Source organism: Durio zibethinus, chromosome 9, assembly GCF_047325235.1.
Source record: "Durio zibethinus cultivar Kanyao isolate XHJ-2024 chromosome 9, ASM4732523v1, whole genome shotgun sequence".
Lineage (NCBI taxonomy): Eukaryota > Viridiplantae > Streptophyta > Magnoliopsida > Malvales > Malvaceae > Durio > Durio zibethinus.
Genome location: NC_143170.1, coordinates 28,957,500 through 28,973,590, shown reverse-complemented (window position 1 = coordinate 28,973,590; position 16,091 = coordinate 28,957,500). Strand labels below are relative to the sequence as shown.

General features: G+C 32.0%; 3 protein-coding genes across 3 annotated transcripts; 1 reads left to right on the top strand and 2 right to left on the bottom strand.

The window, feature by feature from the left end:
* Positions 1 to 830: 830 nt before the first annotated feature.
* Positions 831 to 2,268, bottom strand: LOC111304080 (peptidyl-prolyl cis-trans isomerase CYP26-2, chloroplastic-like). Its single transcript, XM_089766231.1, has 2 exons — positions 1,435 to 2,268; positions 831 to 936 (listed from the first exon to the last, which is right to left on the bottom strand). The coding sequence occupies exons 1-2, from the start codon at positions 1,500 to 1,502 to the stop codon at positions 831 to 833; spliced, it is 174 nt and encodes a 57-aa protein (XP_089622357.1). The 5' UTR covers positions 1,503 to 2,268.
* Positions 1,555 to 2,541, bottom strand: LOC149516941 (peptidyl-prolyl cis-trans isomerase CYP26-2, chloroplastic-like). The gene is made up of 4 exons (XM_089765245.1): positions 2,509 to 2,541; positions 2,230 to 2,365; positions 1,902 to 2,117; positions 1,555 to 1,847 (listed from the first exon to the last, which is right to left on the bottom strand). The coding sequence occupies exons 1-4, from the start codon at positions 2,539 to 2,541 to the stop codon at positions 1,555 to 1,557; spliced, it is 678 nt and encodes a 225-aa protein (XP_089621371.1).
* Positions 2,542 to 3,017: 476 nt separating this feature from the next.
* OTP70 (Tetratricopeptide repeat (TPR)-like superfamily protein) lies at positions 3,018 to 5,073 on the top strand. Its single transcript, XM_022920891.2, has one exon. It carries the CDS (start codon positions 3,221 to 3,223, stop codon positions 4,808 to 4,810), a length of 1,590 nt encoding a protein of 529 aa, XP_022776626.2. The 5' UTR covers positions 3,018 to 3,220; the 3' UTR covers positions 4,811 to 5,073.
* Positions 5,074 to 16,091: the final 11,018 nt, after the last annotated feature.

Sequence of the window (16,091 nt, the reverse complement as noted above, 5' to 3'; positions counted from 1 at the left end):
ATAAGGTTACCAAAATTTTATCAAATGCTATCAAAATCAAAATTATGTAAAAAAATTATCAAATTTTACTTATATTATATCAAAATTAAAATTAAATTATTAGTATTTATCATTATTATCATAATAAAAATATTTATTTATTAAAATAAAACTTTAAAAATAAAAATTATAAGTGCCTCACGCATGTATCAAAAACTTACATATATATATATATATATATATATATGAATATGGTTTAATCGCTGTTAGGTTTTTACTTTTAATTGATTTATCCTTCTCATCCTTTGCTTTATCATCTCTAGATGATTATAAGCTTGCTAGATTTTATTCTGCAGGTTGATGATCCCATTGCTTCAGTTAGAAAGCTTTTCATGTCTCCAACAGCCAAAAGAATGAATTAAGACCACCCTCGAATCAAGTTAAAGTGCTGTTTGTTACCTACTAGTATTGTTGTGCTGCATCTAAGCATGATCTCAAAAGAGATCGAGGATTGGACTTCTCGCGTTCTGTATGCTATACATATATGGCAATCACGCATCTCAGTTTCTACTCATTTGAAACATACAAAATATGTTGTATCCATTGTCACGCTTTCTGCTATAGTACTTCAGCCCTTCTTTTTACACCCAAATTACAACTTGAAAGCAAAGCTGAAATTCCATTTACAGCTTAATTATTAGGTTATCAAATTTTTGGCAATTGGCATGTTAAGATTTCAAAGAGGTTTATGAGAAATAGAAATACTTTATTCATTTTGTCTCATAGAACTGGTCACTCTTCATTTAAAATTAAAACAATATGAGAATATGCGAATAGAAAAGGGATTTGGTTCAGTCCATCAAGCCACAATTTGTGATGACCACCTTTGAGTAGGGGCGATTGAAGCCTCTCTCTGCCACGACAGCTCTTTTATCGCCTATTAGCTTGGCCACCATGCTCACTAAACACATGTACATATTTTATTATTTCTTTACCTTCGGATTGTAAAACTTGGGATCGTCAATTTATCATCAGTTTAGATGTGCAGAAATGCAAATTACCAAAGGTCTAAGTTTTTATAGTTTTTTTTTTTTATCTGGTCCCAATGAAATGATGAATCCTACATAAAGGATTCAACCTCTCTGCAAGTTTCAGGCAGAGATTTAATTGTTCTGGTAGCAGTTGGCATCGTCTTCTTTCTAGTTTTATATTTGTGATTTTCATTTGGAATTTGGAAAGATGAAATTCGCCTGGTTCTTTAGGGTTCAGAACAAGACTAGAGTTGAGTAGCAGTCCTACCGCATGAATAGTAAGTGGGGAAACAGAAGTCTAGGAAGAGGTGGCATTCATTGGGTTCTTAGCTCCAAAATCTATGTTATTTTATGATTCTGCTATGAAGATTGGCAGCAAATTAATCTCCGATTTAGAACAATTGTCCATGATTGAAAAGCATACCTGAAATAAGGAGAACCAGTGTTCTCTTGCACACTCTTGGGCAGTCCAATTCTCTTTACAACCTCCATTCCTTCCAAGACTTCCCTGAAGCATCTAGTTCTGGTGAATCCTTGATAGAAATCACAAACTCTGTACCATTCGTGTCTGTTCCAATCTCCCTTGATCAATCTCCAGCGTCCCCTTTCGTGCAACCAACTTCAGTTTGGGAGGCGGTTTAGAGGGATCCCTTACGAGGACGCTCAGTTTTCCGGCCAAGTTCTTAACTCCTGGACACTTATCATATATTCTCTCCCACTCCTCCCTCAGATTTTCAACTGCCAGATTGCTTCCAGTTCTCTTCGCAAGCTCAGCATCAACAACATAAGATCTCAATCCACCATGTTGCACATAGTTTAGCGTAATCTTAATGAAATCTTTTCTTCAATAGCTAATTCCAGCAGCTCCATTAACTATACTACTAAATCTACCAGCCCCAGCTGGAACATCATCTCCATATAGTCCAATAACAATGCGGCCGACGGGCTCTCCATCGATGGCTATATCAAGAAAAGCTCGTTTATTAGGAACTTTGTTGCTGCAATTAGGACTGGAAGTAGTAACATTCTCTTCCGGTTGATGGTTGTCTGGCGGATTTTCTTCAGCCTGTGCCTTGGACGGATAGAGTGGTTCCAGGGCCTGAGAACCTAACAGGAGAAGCAATGAGAAGTTGCCACAAATTGTAAGCTCCCTCCGGCATAATTTTAACTGTTTCAGAATGGGAGAACAAGGGGAAGCAGGAGTGTTATGGAGTTGTACAAGGAGGGCTGCTGCAGTTGGACAATGAAGTAAATGTGGGGAGGATTGTAAGAATTTCGGATTCTGCAACATTTTTCTGCTTAATTTGGACTCCTTTTTCTTTTCGGGATTCTGCCCTCACTGCCTCGAGAGATTTCTGCACGTGAAAGTCTGTATGATATGCTTCTCATCTCGTACACCTAGTAAAGAGATTTTTGAGAAAAAATACCGAGTCAATCCGTATCCAAAATCCAAATGCTTTAGGAATGCTTTGTTTTTATGGTGACCAATACATAATACCAGTATGTTAAGCCTGGCTGTGGGCCAATCCATCTCTTGTGATTTTGAATATAACGTCCTGCTTTCTGGATTTCAATTTTACTAAAAAAAAAAAAGATGAAAATCCTTTGATAGCTTCTCTTCTAGGACTAAAACTGCAATCAGTTGTAATGTACATTTGAAATCGAGAGAATTAAATTCTAATCTCATAAAATTTGAATGCTATATACATCTAGAATTTGGTAGAGTCCCTTTCGGTTAAGCCATCTGTAATGGATGTGACATGCAGGAGAAGGGTGAATGCAAGATATTGAAGATAATGTTTATATATATATATATATATATATATATTTATATTTATTTATATATATATATATATATATATATATATATCTTTAAAGGGCTGCGAAGTGCGAACTCACCCATTAGAAGTTCGGTCAGCACGAAAAGTCCGTCCGGAGTCTTGGTTCCTTGGAAGATGTTTCAATGGATGACTTATTTAGACTTTTTGACTGAGAGAACCATTTTTCGAAACCTTACTCAAGTGGGGGCAAACTATTAAATAATATTATTGGATGGTTTTGGTTTCAATGACAGATCAGCGGCCAGTGGTAACTATTTTAGTTCTTGCACTCCTGTGGATATATAAAAAGCCCATTCATTGCTGAATCAGTTGCCAATTTCAAAAAAAAAAAATTGTCCGCTCAAGTCCTCTTCTTTCTCCAAAAATTAAATGGACTTCGCCATTTTACATGTGCAACCACCAAGCTTCCACACAATTTCATTGACCCTCCACTTCCACTGCTCTTCCAAAAGCAACAATAACGATAAACAAAAACAACTAAAGCGAAAAGAGTTTCACCATAAGAAAAACACTCCTCCTGCCCTCCCTTTCCGAAGATCCTCCCCAACCCCACTCTTAATCAACCACAAACCCTTCGCGCAAACTAAACTCCAAGCCCTGGACGCTGTCGTTAAAGACCTTGAAACTTCCGTCAAAAATGGCATAAACATCGATTCCGAGATATTCTCCTCGCTGTTAGAAACATGCTACCAATTAAAATCCATTGACCACGGCATTACTATCCATAGTCTTATACCCAAAAACCTATTACGTAAAAACACTGGCATTGCTTCGAAACTTCTGAGGTTGTACGCAACGTGTGGACATATCGAAAGTGCCCATCAATTGTTCGATGAAATGTCTAAACGTAACGAATCTGCGTTTCCATGGAATTCTCTTATCTCAGGATACGCAGAATTGGGACAATATGAAGATGCTTTAGCCCTTTACTTTCAAATGGAGGAAGAGGGTGTTGAACCTGATCGATTCACATTCCCTCGCGCGTTGAAGTCTTGCGCGGGAATTGGATTGATTCGAATTGGAGAGGAGGTTCACCGTGATGTGGTGCGTAAGGGTTTTGGAAATGATGGATTCGTGCTTAATGCTCTTATTGATATGTATGCAAAATGTGGGGACATTGTTAAGGCTAGGCGGGTTTTTGATAACATTGCATGTAAGGATACCATTTCCTGGAATTCTATGTTGAAGGGTTATATTCGTCACGGGTTATTGGTTGAGGCATTGCAGGTGTTCCGTGGGATGATTCGAGAGGGATTTGGGCCTGACCCTGTTGCTATATCGACAATTCTGTCTAGTTTTTGGTCATTGAAGGTCGCGGTACAGATTCATGGGTGGGTTCTCAGGCAAGGAATTGAGTGGAATTTGTCTGTTGTTAACTCTTTAATTGTTGTGTATTCTAGTCATGGGAAGTTAGATCGAGCAAGTTGGCTGTTTCACCGAATGCCTGAGCGGGATGTTGTTTCATGGAATTCAATTATCTCTGGTCATCGACAACACCCAGAAGCTCTGGTGTACTTTAATCAAATGGAGAGTGGTGCTACTTTACCTGATAGCATCACGTTTGTGGCAATATTATCTGCTTGTGCTCATTTAGGTTTGGTTAAGGATGGGGAGCGGTTGTTTTCATTAATGAGAAAGAAGTATGCGATCAATCCAATAATGGAACACTATGCTTGTATGGTAAATCTTTATGGGAGAGCAGGGCTGATCGATGAGGCTTTCAACTTGATAGTCGAGAGAATGGAGTTTGAGGCTGGGCCTACTGTGTGGGGAGCATTGCTTTATGCATGTTCTGTTCATGGAAATGTAGTTATTGGAGAGATTGCTGCTCAAAATCTTATCGAGCTGGAGCCAGATAATGAACATAATTTTGAGCTACTGATGAAGATTTATAGCAATGCAGGGAGATCGGAGGATGTGGAGAGAGTGAGAACAATGATGTTGGACAGAGGATTATAGACTAAGCACAGCACGCCAATATGGACTGGTGTGTGATGCTGGTAAATCAAAGCTCAACTGCACCTACCTATACAAATGGATTGGTCAAGCTTCTAGCAGATGGCTTTAATTTTTGACTCTGCCATCTGTCTATGAATTCAATTTAGCTATTAAAGCAAATCACGTAGTAGAAGAAAATAGTAATATTAAGAAACACAGTGATTGTAACTACAATTTTGGCCTGATGGTAACGGTAAAACGGGGAATACACTGTTCATGTAAAACTAGACGAGTGTTGCTATTCGCACTCTAACAATTACTCAAAACATTCATTTATTTTTAATACCCAATTTTTAACTCAACACTCCCCATATCCCAAAAAATAAATTTACCAAAAAATCCAAACATGCCATCTCCATTTCTCTCACACCCCATCTCCTCCTCTTACTAACTGAAAATCTTAAAGGATTTTAAGTTCAATCAAGTCAAATTCAAAAGAAATTTCACCCATATTAAGTTAACAAGCATAAAATTAAAGGTAAATCTTTATTCTTTCTACTTTTTTGTTTGATTTCATATTTAGTTTTGTAAGATTTCATATTAAAATATTTAGATGTGATTCAAAACTTTCGGAAATGGATTTCTGAAAGTTTTTATAGGTTTTCGAAAATTGATATCTTGAAGCCTTTAAGGGGGTGTTTGATTCGCGAAATCTTGAATTTCGAGAGAAAGTGTGATACTTGAGGTTTTTGTTTTATTTTCAAAATATCTCGTTTTCAAATTCAGTCGTTTAGTTATGGGAAATGTCTATTTATTAAATTATGTGTCTTTATCATAATCTCTTTGACAACGTGTAGGCAATCTTTCATTTCATTTAAAAAAAAAAAAGAATCAAACGACAAATGATGCCTTTATCATCAAATAAAATATAAAGAATTGTTATTTTTTTAAAATTAAATATACTCAATTACGACATTTAATTACACATTATGTTATAATTGAGTTTATAAAAATATATAATTGGTACGGTTGGAGTCCATATAAAAATATTAAAAAAAACCCAAACTTTCAATTACAGTATTTATTGCACATTATGCTGTAATTGAGCCTTAAAAAAAAAAACCCTCAATTATGATGTTTCATATAAAAAAAATGCCTTAATTAACTTGTTTTAAGAATTGAACCAAATTTTCAATTATGGTAGTTATTGCACATTATGTCGTAATTGCTTCTAACCCAAAAAAAAAAAAAAAAAAAAAAACCCTTTAATTATGGCTTTTCATTTGAAAAACACCTTAATTGATTTGTTTTAAGAATTGAACCAAACTTTCAAATACAACATTTGTTTAAAAAACGCTGCAATTAAACCATCATACAAAAAATTTAAATTAATCAATTATGGCATTTTGTTTAGATAAACATCGTAATTGATTATTTTATAAACGTAAACCCATTCACTTTCCATTCTTGAAATTGGAACAACTAAACAACTAAAATCCTTTAATAAGAAATGAACTCTTCATTTTCCATTCACATACCAAATTGTAAGTTGCTTCATTTCCCTCATCGTCGCCAACTGTATAACCTTGACCACCATCACACATTGTCTAACTTTGGTAAATAGGATTTTTTTTTTCTTTTTCTCTTAGATTAGTATATGGATGAAGACATTTTTTCCTTTTTTATATATTTATATATATCATTCACCACTGTCACCACCATTGCACAACCTCCCTACAATGCAAGCATGGTTTTTACCACATAAATTATATATATAAAATAAATATATTGTATGGTTAGAGTTTTATGGTTTGCTAATTGGTTGTATGGAAAATGGGTGTTTGATGAGTGTGATTTGCATATTGCAATTTACTGCCATGGATTTCTAAGACAATGTTAGTTTGAAAGCACCATTCCTTATTGGAATGGTCTTATTTTTTTTCCAATTATATTAGATGGACTCTTATAATACGAAAAAATCTAGTATGGCTTGTTTAATGTATTTGTATAGAGAAAATTTACTATATTGCATATTGGTGTATTTACTATTTGGATATGTAAAAAGAAAGTTTGGTGTATTGCATTTTGGTTTGTTTCTTACATTTTATATAATTATGATCAAAATCACAAGTAGTATAGCTTCAGAAAAACATATGTCTTCCTCTACCAAACATCAAGAAGACACATCTGTTTTGAAAAAGAAAAAATCTAAGGAACGTGGTAAATTGCTTAAAGCTAGTGGAAAAGATACTCATGTGGAGTTCAATCAAGATAGGCAATCTATGTTAAGTGGAGGTGCAAAGTTGGCTAGCCACATTAGAGCTGTCATTTGGCAGACTATATCTATTAACTAACCTAGTTGAATGATGGTTCCAAATGATAAGAAGAATCAATTGTGATAATTTTTTTCAGTGAAATCCAAAGTATTTCATCTTTATTGTTAATTGTTTATGGAATGCAATTACAATTTTAAGTTAATTTAATTTCATCTTTTTTTATAGGAACAGTTTGATGTCCCATTCGAGATAAAAAAAACTTTTGTTGCAATTTACTAAGAAAGCATTCAAAGACTTTAAGAGCAAATTGACAACCAAATATATTTTATCATTTGTTGAAAATTTTGAATTGTTGTCTCATCCTCTAATGACATATGCAAATGTTATCAGTGATGTAAAGTGGTTGCAGTTTGTTCGAAATCATCTATTAAATGAATTCTCGGTATGTATACCTAGCTTCTTTTGTTTTTATAATGTATTGTTTAATCTAATTGTATGTTAATATTTCATTGATTTTTTTTTATAGAAAATCAAATAACAACAAAAGAACATATGAGCCCAACAAGTGTATCACTATCAAACATAAAAAAAGGGATATACAAATGTAAAGTATAATCTTTTAAGTATTCAAACACTTTTACTATACTCATAGATGAATATTATAAACTTCATTAAATAAGAATTAGAAACTTATATTGATTAATGGTTTCAATAAACATCTAGCTTAGGAACCAAAATACCAAGATAGGATGTTTGAAAATAAAAGGACATATATGCAAAGATGGATCGTACAGGAATGAAGCAACTGAAGAAATGGCTTTAAAGATTGTAAGTTTATTTCGGTTTTATATCACTTATGCTGAATAACCTTTTATGCATGAATAAATATTGTATATAGTTAGTTACTCACCATCATGTTGTGTTTCAAGATAAATTTACTGCAAGATATAAATCCAATGAGCTATGAACCGATTATGACGAAGATCTTTTATCCTTAGATTTATGATCAAAAGAAAGACTTGGTCTTGTTTGAGGGGTTGGGAGATTTGTCTCTCCAACACAATTTTTCAAAAATCAATCGAAACCCCGCGCAACGAAAAATGCTGAATATGAAGTAATAATTGAGTAGCAATGCAACCTAACATTGTTCAAGGTCAGTCAATTACCAACATCTAGCTTGAAAATGAATTCGCATAGTAAGTCTTATAGCAAACCCCTTCACTGGTAATCATCATTTTGGTTTTTTTTCTTTTATGAATTGAGTTTCTTTTTAATTTAATTTATATTTTTTGAAATTGTTTAAAGAAATAATATTTTATATTCCTTTGTAACAGGATGTTCAGCCTCAAATGATGACATTTGCACAATCTACCATGAATGCATTATCCACTTATGTGCATGAGCGTTCATTAGGATGAGACTGCATTCTCATGTAAGTTGAGCATGGATTATTTGATTATCTCTCAGCTACATACATAAGGCAGCCAGAGATTGATGTATTTTATGGGATGGAAAGGATATCAACTACAAAATTATTGTGTATATAAGGTTACCTTATAATTTAATTTAAATATATTCTATGAATCATTTTCCTATATTATATAGTTTTACGAATTGATACTGTTGATTTTCATCATGCAGTTTCCTGTACAGAAAGTTGAAGGAAATACAATTGACTGATACATATAAATTCATTGACCCAAATTTTATCAGTCATGATTCTAGCTTTCTTACTAGTCGTGCTCATCATGTGGGTTAATTATTGTAAAAACCATCCAAATATTATGTAGCACCTTATAATTCTGGGTAAGTTCTATATGTAGTAATAATTGGATAATTTAAGATATCAAACTTATATAGTTTTTACGTGTAATACATTTTAACATTACCATGCATATTCTTTTACAGGGATCATTGGTAGCTTGTTGTAAATGAGATAAATACATTTACTCCTTACTTATTGAACTTTGAAAAAGCAGGGTCGATACCTAAACCTGACCTTGCCAATATAATAAAAAGGTATTACATTTTATGTTTAAATGATAATTTAATTAAAATGTTTTTTGTGTAATTATTAGTATTTATGTTTGCAATGGTTTTTGCGTTCAATTAAGGGGAATGGCTTCAGTTCATAAAAATAAAAAGTTTAAATGGGTGACATTACCGGTAAGTGTAAAAGATTATCGTAAACAATTGTCATATACAATAGACACTCAACAAGAAAAGACATATCATATTAATATATATTTAACAGAGGTAGAAACCAAATTGTACACTCAATCATATAGTACATAAATTAATTAAAATAAGCAAACATTATATAAAAATATATAAATTCATGGTAAGAAACCATTCTAAGATTAAACGAGATAAACCCAGTATGGTTATTAATTACAAGAAATTAAACCAAAATCTTGTTTTTGATGGCTATTTTATCCCTCGAAAAGATGTTTTAATCAATTTAGCAAAAAATGCTAAATATTTTTCTAAATTCGACTGTAAGTCAGGTTTTTGGCAAATCATGCTAAATGAAACCTCTAAACCCCTTACTGCTTTTAGTGCACCAGTAGGCCATTACCAATGGACTGTTATGCCTTTTGGTCTATGCAACGCACCTCAAATCTTTCAGCATTGGATGGACAGTATTTTCAACAAATATAAACAATTTTGTTATGTATATATTAATGATATTTTAATTTTTTTTAATACTCTAGATGAGCACAGAAAACACATGAATCTTATTGCTCAAGAATTTATTTTACACGGTATTATTTTAAGTCCCAAAAAGGTTGAACTTGAAAAAATCGAAATTGAATTTCTTGGTCTTAATCTTTCTGCAAACAGACTAACCTTGCAGGATCATATTATTTCCAAGATCAAAGACTTTCCAGAAGAACTGGATAATGCCAAATAGCTACAACAGCTATTAGGTATACTTAATTATGGCAGGCAATTTTGCAAAAACTTTCCAAAAAGGAAAGCTATCTTTTGCGTAAATTACGTAAAGATAATGATAAGATTTTGTCTCCGTTGATGAACTCTACCTGAAAATGACAAGAACAACGAAAATTATACTACCTAATTCGCCTGGGATTATTAGAAAGCTTTCTATTTTGGAGAAAGTTTTTGACTGCTTGGTTATCTGTTCGGATAACAAAGAACTCCGGGGCTAAATAGATGTGAAATCGCTGTACACCATTTTTTATCGCTAATAATTCTTTTTCAAAAATAATATAATTTATTTCGTTCGATTTGAACTTACCAGAATTATATCCATAAATCAATTCATCTTTTTATGTAGATTTTTAGCTTTTAAGACACATCCCCAATGTTCATCACTGGCATCTGTCTCTAAAATTAATAGGTCACCTTGTTTAGGTAAATCGACCTTAGGTATAGTGGTTAAATATGATTTAATCTATTTGACAATATCAGAATCGTTAGGTGTCTAGACAAAATCATTATTTTTACGTAATTTATGCAAAAGATAGCTTTCCTTTTTGGAAAAGTTTTTGAAAAATTGCTTGTCATAATTAAGTATACCTAACAGCTGTTGTAGCTGTTTGACATTATCCAGTTCTTTTGGAAAGTCTCTGATCTTGGAAATAATATGATCCTGCAAGGTTAGTCCATTTGCAGAAAGATTAAGACCAAGAAATTCAATTTCGGTTTTTTCAAGTTCAACCTTTTTGGGACTTAAAATAATACCGTGTAAAATAAATTCTTGAGCAATAAGATTCAGGTGTTTCCTGTGCTCATCTAGAGTATTAGAAAAAATTAAAATATCATCAATATATACACAGCAAAATTGTTTATGTTTGCTGAAAATACTGTCCATCCAACGCTGAAAGATTTGAGGTGCGTTGCATAGACCAAAAGGCATAACAGTCCATTGGTAATGACCTACTGGTGCACTAAAAGCAGTAAGGGGTTTAGAGGTTTCATTTAGCATGATTTGCCAAAAACCTAACTTACAGTCGAATTTAGAAAAATATTTAGCATTTTTTGCTAAATTGATTAAAACATCTTTTCGAGGGATAAAATAGCCATCAAAAACAAGATTTTGGTTTAATTTCTTGTAATTACTAACCATACAGGGTTTACCTCGTTTAATCTCATAATGGTTTCTTACCATGAATACTGGACTGGAGTGTGGACTGGTAGTTGGTTCTATCAGACCTTTGTCGAGCAATTTTGAAATTTGAACTTCAAATTCATCTATATCCTGTTTGGTATAGATCATTGGTTTTACTCGAATAATCTCTTTTGGAGACTGAAGAGTAAGTTCACAGCATCTTGGACTATGTTTTCATAGCTTCAATGGGTCTTCACTGAAGTTTTCCTGTAAAATTCTATAAAGCCAATGTTTTTCATTAATAGCTTTAAGTTCAGAAATATGGGTTATTTCTGGTTGAAAACCATTATCACAAACATGATTGTGCTTGGATAATAAAGGAACATCTATTGATTTTTTATCAATAGTAAAAACAAGATAATCAGAAAAAACTAAAAAGGGTAAATATTTATGTGTAAAATTATTTCCTAATAGTATGTCTCCATGCATATTAGGAAAACATAATATTTTAGGTATAACGAATTTTATATCATTTAAGGCAATAGGTATATCTTTGCCTTTAGGTTAATAATGGTTTCTTTACCATCGATACATACTATTATTATAAGATGCTTCATGGGTTGCCATTTGGTTGATGGCAAAGCATTAGGTCGACAGCTAGAGATTGTTGCTCCTGTGTCAATCAAAATATTCAAACTATAGGGTTTATAGTTTTGAAAATAAAAATAACCTTTAATATAATTATAATATCGTACCTTATTGGCAAATGATATTATTTCTTGAGAAATACGAAAATTATTTATAGAATGAAACATTTTAATATCTTCATTTCTAGTTTTTCTAGAAGAAGAAGTATGTGAATTCATCTCAGAATTAACAGAATGATAATGGGTTTGATTATCAACTGTACCTTACTGAGATGGATTATCTCCGGCAAAAATAAAAATTTGAGCAGTATCAGAAGTACCTGATTGACGCATACTTCATCTGAGGGTTTCTGTACTGTTGGTACCATGAAATCCTGAAAAAGAACTTCGATATGGAGTACAAAAAGATTGATTACTAGTTATACTCTCTATATCATCATCTGTTTGATGTTCAAAAACATTTACTGCGGGTAAAACTAGGTTTGGATTAAAACTGGTTGTTTCACTTAGATTTTTAAAGTAAAGATTTTTTTCTGATGAGAAAAATTCTAAACTTAGCACTTTCTGTGTTTCAGAAGTACTAGAAAGATCTTCGAGACACCATCCTTTTGGGATTGATAAGTCTGCGAGATTTACTAATCTAGGTTTAATTTTTGAATCAAAAGTGTTTGGTTCAAAAATTTTAATAATATTAGAATCTATCAGTTTGATAGAGGTATTAGTAGTATTTGTAAATTCATAAACCGCTGACCAGTTGATTGAAAGATCATGCGATGTCGATTCGAAATCAGAATTGAGTATTTTGATTCGAAGACATAAACATTTTTCAATCTTTTCATCAAAAATAGAAATAAAATAGTTTGGTTTGACTTTAAATAAAACTACCCCTGCTGTTAAATTGGATTGGATTCCTTCGATTACAGCATTTGCAGGGTTTTAAAAATGGTGATCCATTAAAACAGCTATTATGGGAATATCCTTTGTCGATAAAAATATTGATTTAATGGTGATCAAAATCATTCCTATATGGATGTATTTGACCTTTGGGTATTTAGAAAGAAAATTGTTTATTTTTTTTGGCTAAAAAAAAAAATTTCTACTGAACCTTGTTTAGTATCAGTAGCGACAATATCACCAGATAGTTTTTCTATATAACGTTTAGACCAAGGTTGGAACTTTTTAAACCAACTTATCTTATAAATCTCATCTTGTTTAATGAGTTGTAATTCTTTGAGTTTATCATCAGAAATAAAATGAGTTTTTCTCATAATATTTTTTAGTTTAACCATACCTTCTTCGTTGGTAGTTGTTGTACCTGTAAAAGAGGAAACTGAAACATTATCTGTGTTAGATTCAGTATTCAGCATAAAAATAAAATCAGATTCATCATCAGAAGAACTATTATTAGTTTTAGAGAAAACTTCATAATAAATTTTTTTGTCAGATAATTCTTCAGCAAAACAAATTTGAAGAAAACTTTCATCAAGTTTTTTGATCATTTTCTTCCCACTTTTTCCTTTATTAGGACAAGCGTTAGCATAGTGACCTTTTTTATCACAAAGAAAACATTTACAATTATTTTTAGAAGATTTTTTCTTCTTTTTAACAACAAATTTACCTTTTTTAGGTTTAAAAGTTGTTGGTTTCCATTTTTTCCAAAAATATTTTCATTTTTTCTTAAAACGAGATTTCTTTGAAAAAGATTGTTTATTACAACCAAATTCAAATTCATTTTCCAAAATCTTTGTACATTGTTTATACGAAAGTTTAGATTTTACCTGTTTTACAGCTTTTTACTTCAAACAGTATTCTGTTACTTGATTCTGAACGTAGTGTATTCTACATCCAAGAGTATCATACAGTTCGATACTGGGATTTGTAGCATGAACAATTTTGAGTTTTAACTCAAGGTAAACAGGGTAATTTTGAGAACTTAATTCATCCCATAGTGAGGGACGTTTAAGAAAATATTGTTGTAACCAAAATTTTGAATGTTTTTCATCCAATTTTTTATATTCAGAAAGATATTTTTTAGAACATCTAAAAACTTAATATCACATAATTTTAATTTTGATAAAATAAATTGAGCTTCTTGAGTAGGATCCAGGGATTCTGTACTATCGCAAAACTCATTTTTCAAGATTTGGGTTAAATCTTTCAAAAGTTGAGGGATATTACCAACAGCTAACAGAAAGGATTTTTGCTATTCTCTGAGGGTTGTCTTTTCCCATTTTTTTGAAGAATTGAAGGACATCACCTTGCCATGTGCCATAAAAGTAGTTGAGAAATCCTTCTTTGCCTCATGTTTCCTTATAATTTATGACAACAATAGACATAGATTATGCCAAATCATCTATGGTTTTTCTATAGTTTTGAAGAGAGACTTTGCTTAAGTCTAAATATGTACATCCTTGAGAAACCGTTTGTTTGTTTAACGAATCGATTATAGAGATTTCTGTTTGAACCTGACTGGTTTAGCTAGAATCAAAAGTTTGTTTTATCTCATCTTTGATCTCTTTCTTGTTTAGGTGAGAATATTTTTCCTTAAGATGAGGAAGATGTTGATCCATTATATCTGGATCTAATAAATTTGGAAAACACCTTGGATCATCAATGTCTGGGTTAGATATTGCTTCGACTTTTCTCTTCCCACATGCCTCTGGTTGAGGGGTTAGAATTTTTGTTGGTTCTGGATCTGTTTGATCATCAAAACTATCTTCTTCATCAGATGTGGTTTCATCGGATGAAGGTGGTTCATCCTTGACTATTGGGTTAGTAGCAAGAATTTTAAAATTATCATCTACTATATCACTATTTGCTTCTTCACTACTGGCACTGGTTGTATCATAATTGAGCATATAATGATATTTATATTTAAGAAAGAGGTCTTTATGTTCTTCATAAAGAGTCTCGATAGCATTAAGATAATCAATTCGTTGTTGCGAATCATTACTTTGCTCTATTTTTAATTTAAAATTTTCAATAATATACTTATAAGAGTCGAAATCAAGTTGTTCTTGTTTCACCTTTGCAGAGGTAGAAGATGAGGGTTTGTCATCGTTCATCATAATATTACCATAGTAAAGTGGTCCAAAATCTTTAGATGTCTCAGAAAGAACATGCTTTTGGTCTATCTTTTTTACAAGCATATCTACTTTATCTTCTATATTATCAATTTTTACAAAAAGTTTATAAAAAAAAGAATAAGTTAAATCTATTAAACCATTTACAGTTCTACTTATGCTAATATTACTAGATTCATACTTAAGATCTATATGCAAGTCATGATTATAAGATTTTTCTTAACAAATACAAGAATTTTTTTTCTAAGTTTCCATGTTTTTGGTGCTTAAAATTGGTGTGCTATTCTAAAACGCTAGCAACAAAAGGTAACTCAGGCCACAAAAGTCAGCTATTCACTCAGATATGCACGTATGAGCTTTGAAACAAAGAGCTTATGCAGAAGATGCAAGTAAGAGTAAAAAAAAACTTACAAGATGAATAACAAGTAGATCTTTATTGTAGAACCAGCAATACAAGCTTTAGCAAAATTTTATACAAGCCTAGAGCTTTGATACCATTTACAAAGGGGGTGTGGAAAGGATCTATGTATAAAAGATTACAAAAGCTATATATATATATATATCTATATGTGGTTTAAAGGACAAAAAGAGATAGAAAGAGAATGTGTAAGAGAGAGAGAGTCTGAAGAATTTGCCTCCTCGAGCTTAGATACAATGAGACTTTAAATAGAAAAATTCTATCCTATGAACAGTAACTCTGTACAGTTGCCCGCTACAGTGTGCAGTAAAATTTTTATCTACAGTACCGCTGCAGTGACTTGCTACAGTGTCTTTCGTAGTAGGTCTCTGTCTTATTTTGCTACAGTGACTGTTACAGTGACGTTTTATCTTTTGTAATATGTACTCACCAAAAGATGTATTATACATATAAGTAGAAGTATAATAATCTGAAAACTTTTCAACCAATAATTTTTTTGTTGACTGTAAAATAGAAGAATTAATTTGTTGAAATAATTCTTGGGTTAAGAATACCACAGCTTTTTCGAAGAGAAGAATTCTTTTAAGCTTGTTTAGCTTAGAAGAAATAAAATTATCTTTCTTAAAATATTCACATAAATTCAAAAAATTATTTATCTCTTGAAGACTGTACTGATTTTCTTTCAAAGCAAAAAAATCAATATCTTACTGTTTTAGCAGATTTATTGATAGAAGACTTTGGAAAGCTATTTCTCTAAAATTCTAAAATTCTTTAGCCTGTTTGACTAAAAACTCAGCTAAGTT

Excerpts from the sequence above, each read along its gene's own strand:
- LOC111304080 (XM_089766231.1), bottom strand. The coding sequence starts at position 1,502 with ATGGAGGTTGTAAAGAGAATTGGACTGCCCAAGAGTGTGCAAGAGAAC. Across the intron at positions 937-1,434 it reads ACTGGTTCTCCTTATTTCAG|CATGGTGGCCAAGCTAATAG; the intron begins GTATGCTTTTCA and ends GTGTTTAGTGAG.
- LOC149516941 (XM_089765245.1), bottom strand. The coding sequence starts at position 2,541 with ATGGATTGGCCCACAGCCAGGCTTAACATACTG. Across the intron at positions 2,366-2,508 it reads CAGCCAGGCTTAACATACTG|AAATCTCTCGAGGCAGTGAG; the intron begins GTATTATGTATT and ends TTTCACGTGCAG. Across the intron at positions 2,118-2,229 it reads CAACTGCAGCAGCCCTCCTT|GTTCTCAGGCCCTGGAACCA; the intron begins GTACAACTCCAT and ends TTCTCCTGTTAG.
- OTP70 (XM_022920891.2), top strand. The coding sequence starts at position 3,221 with ATGGACTTCGCCATTTTACATGTGCAACCACCAAGCTTCCACACAATT.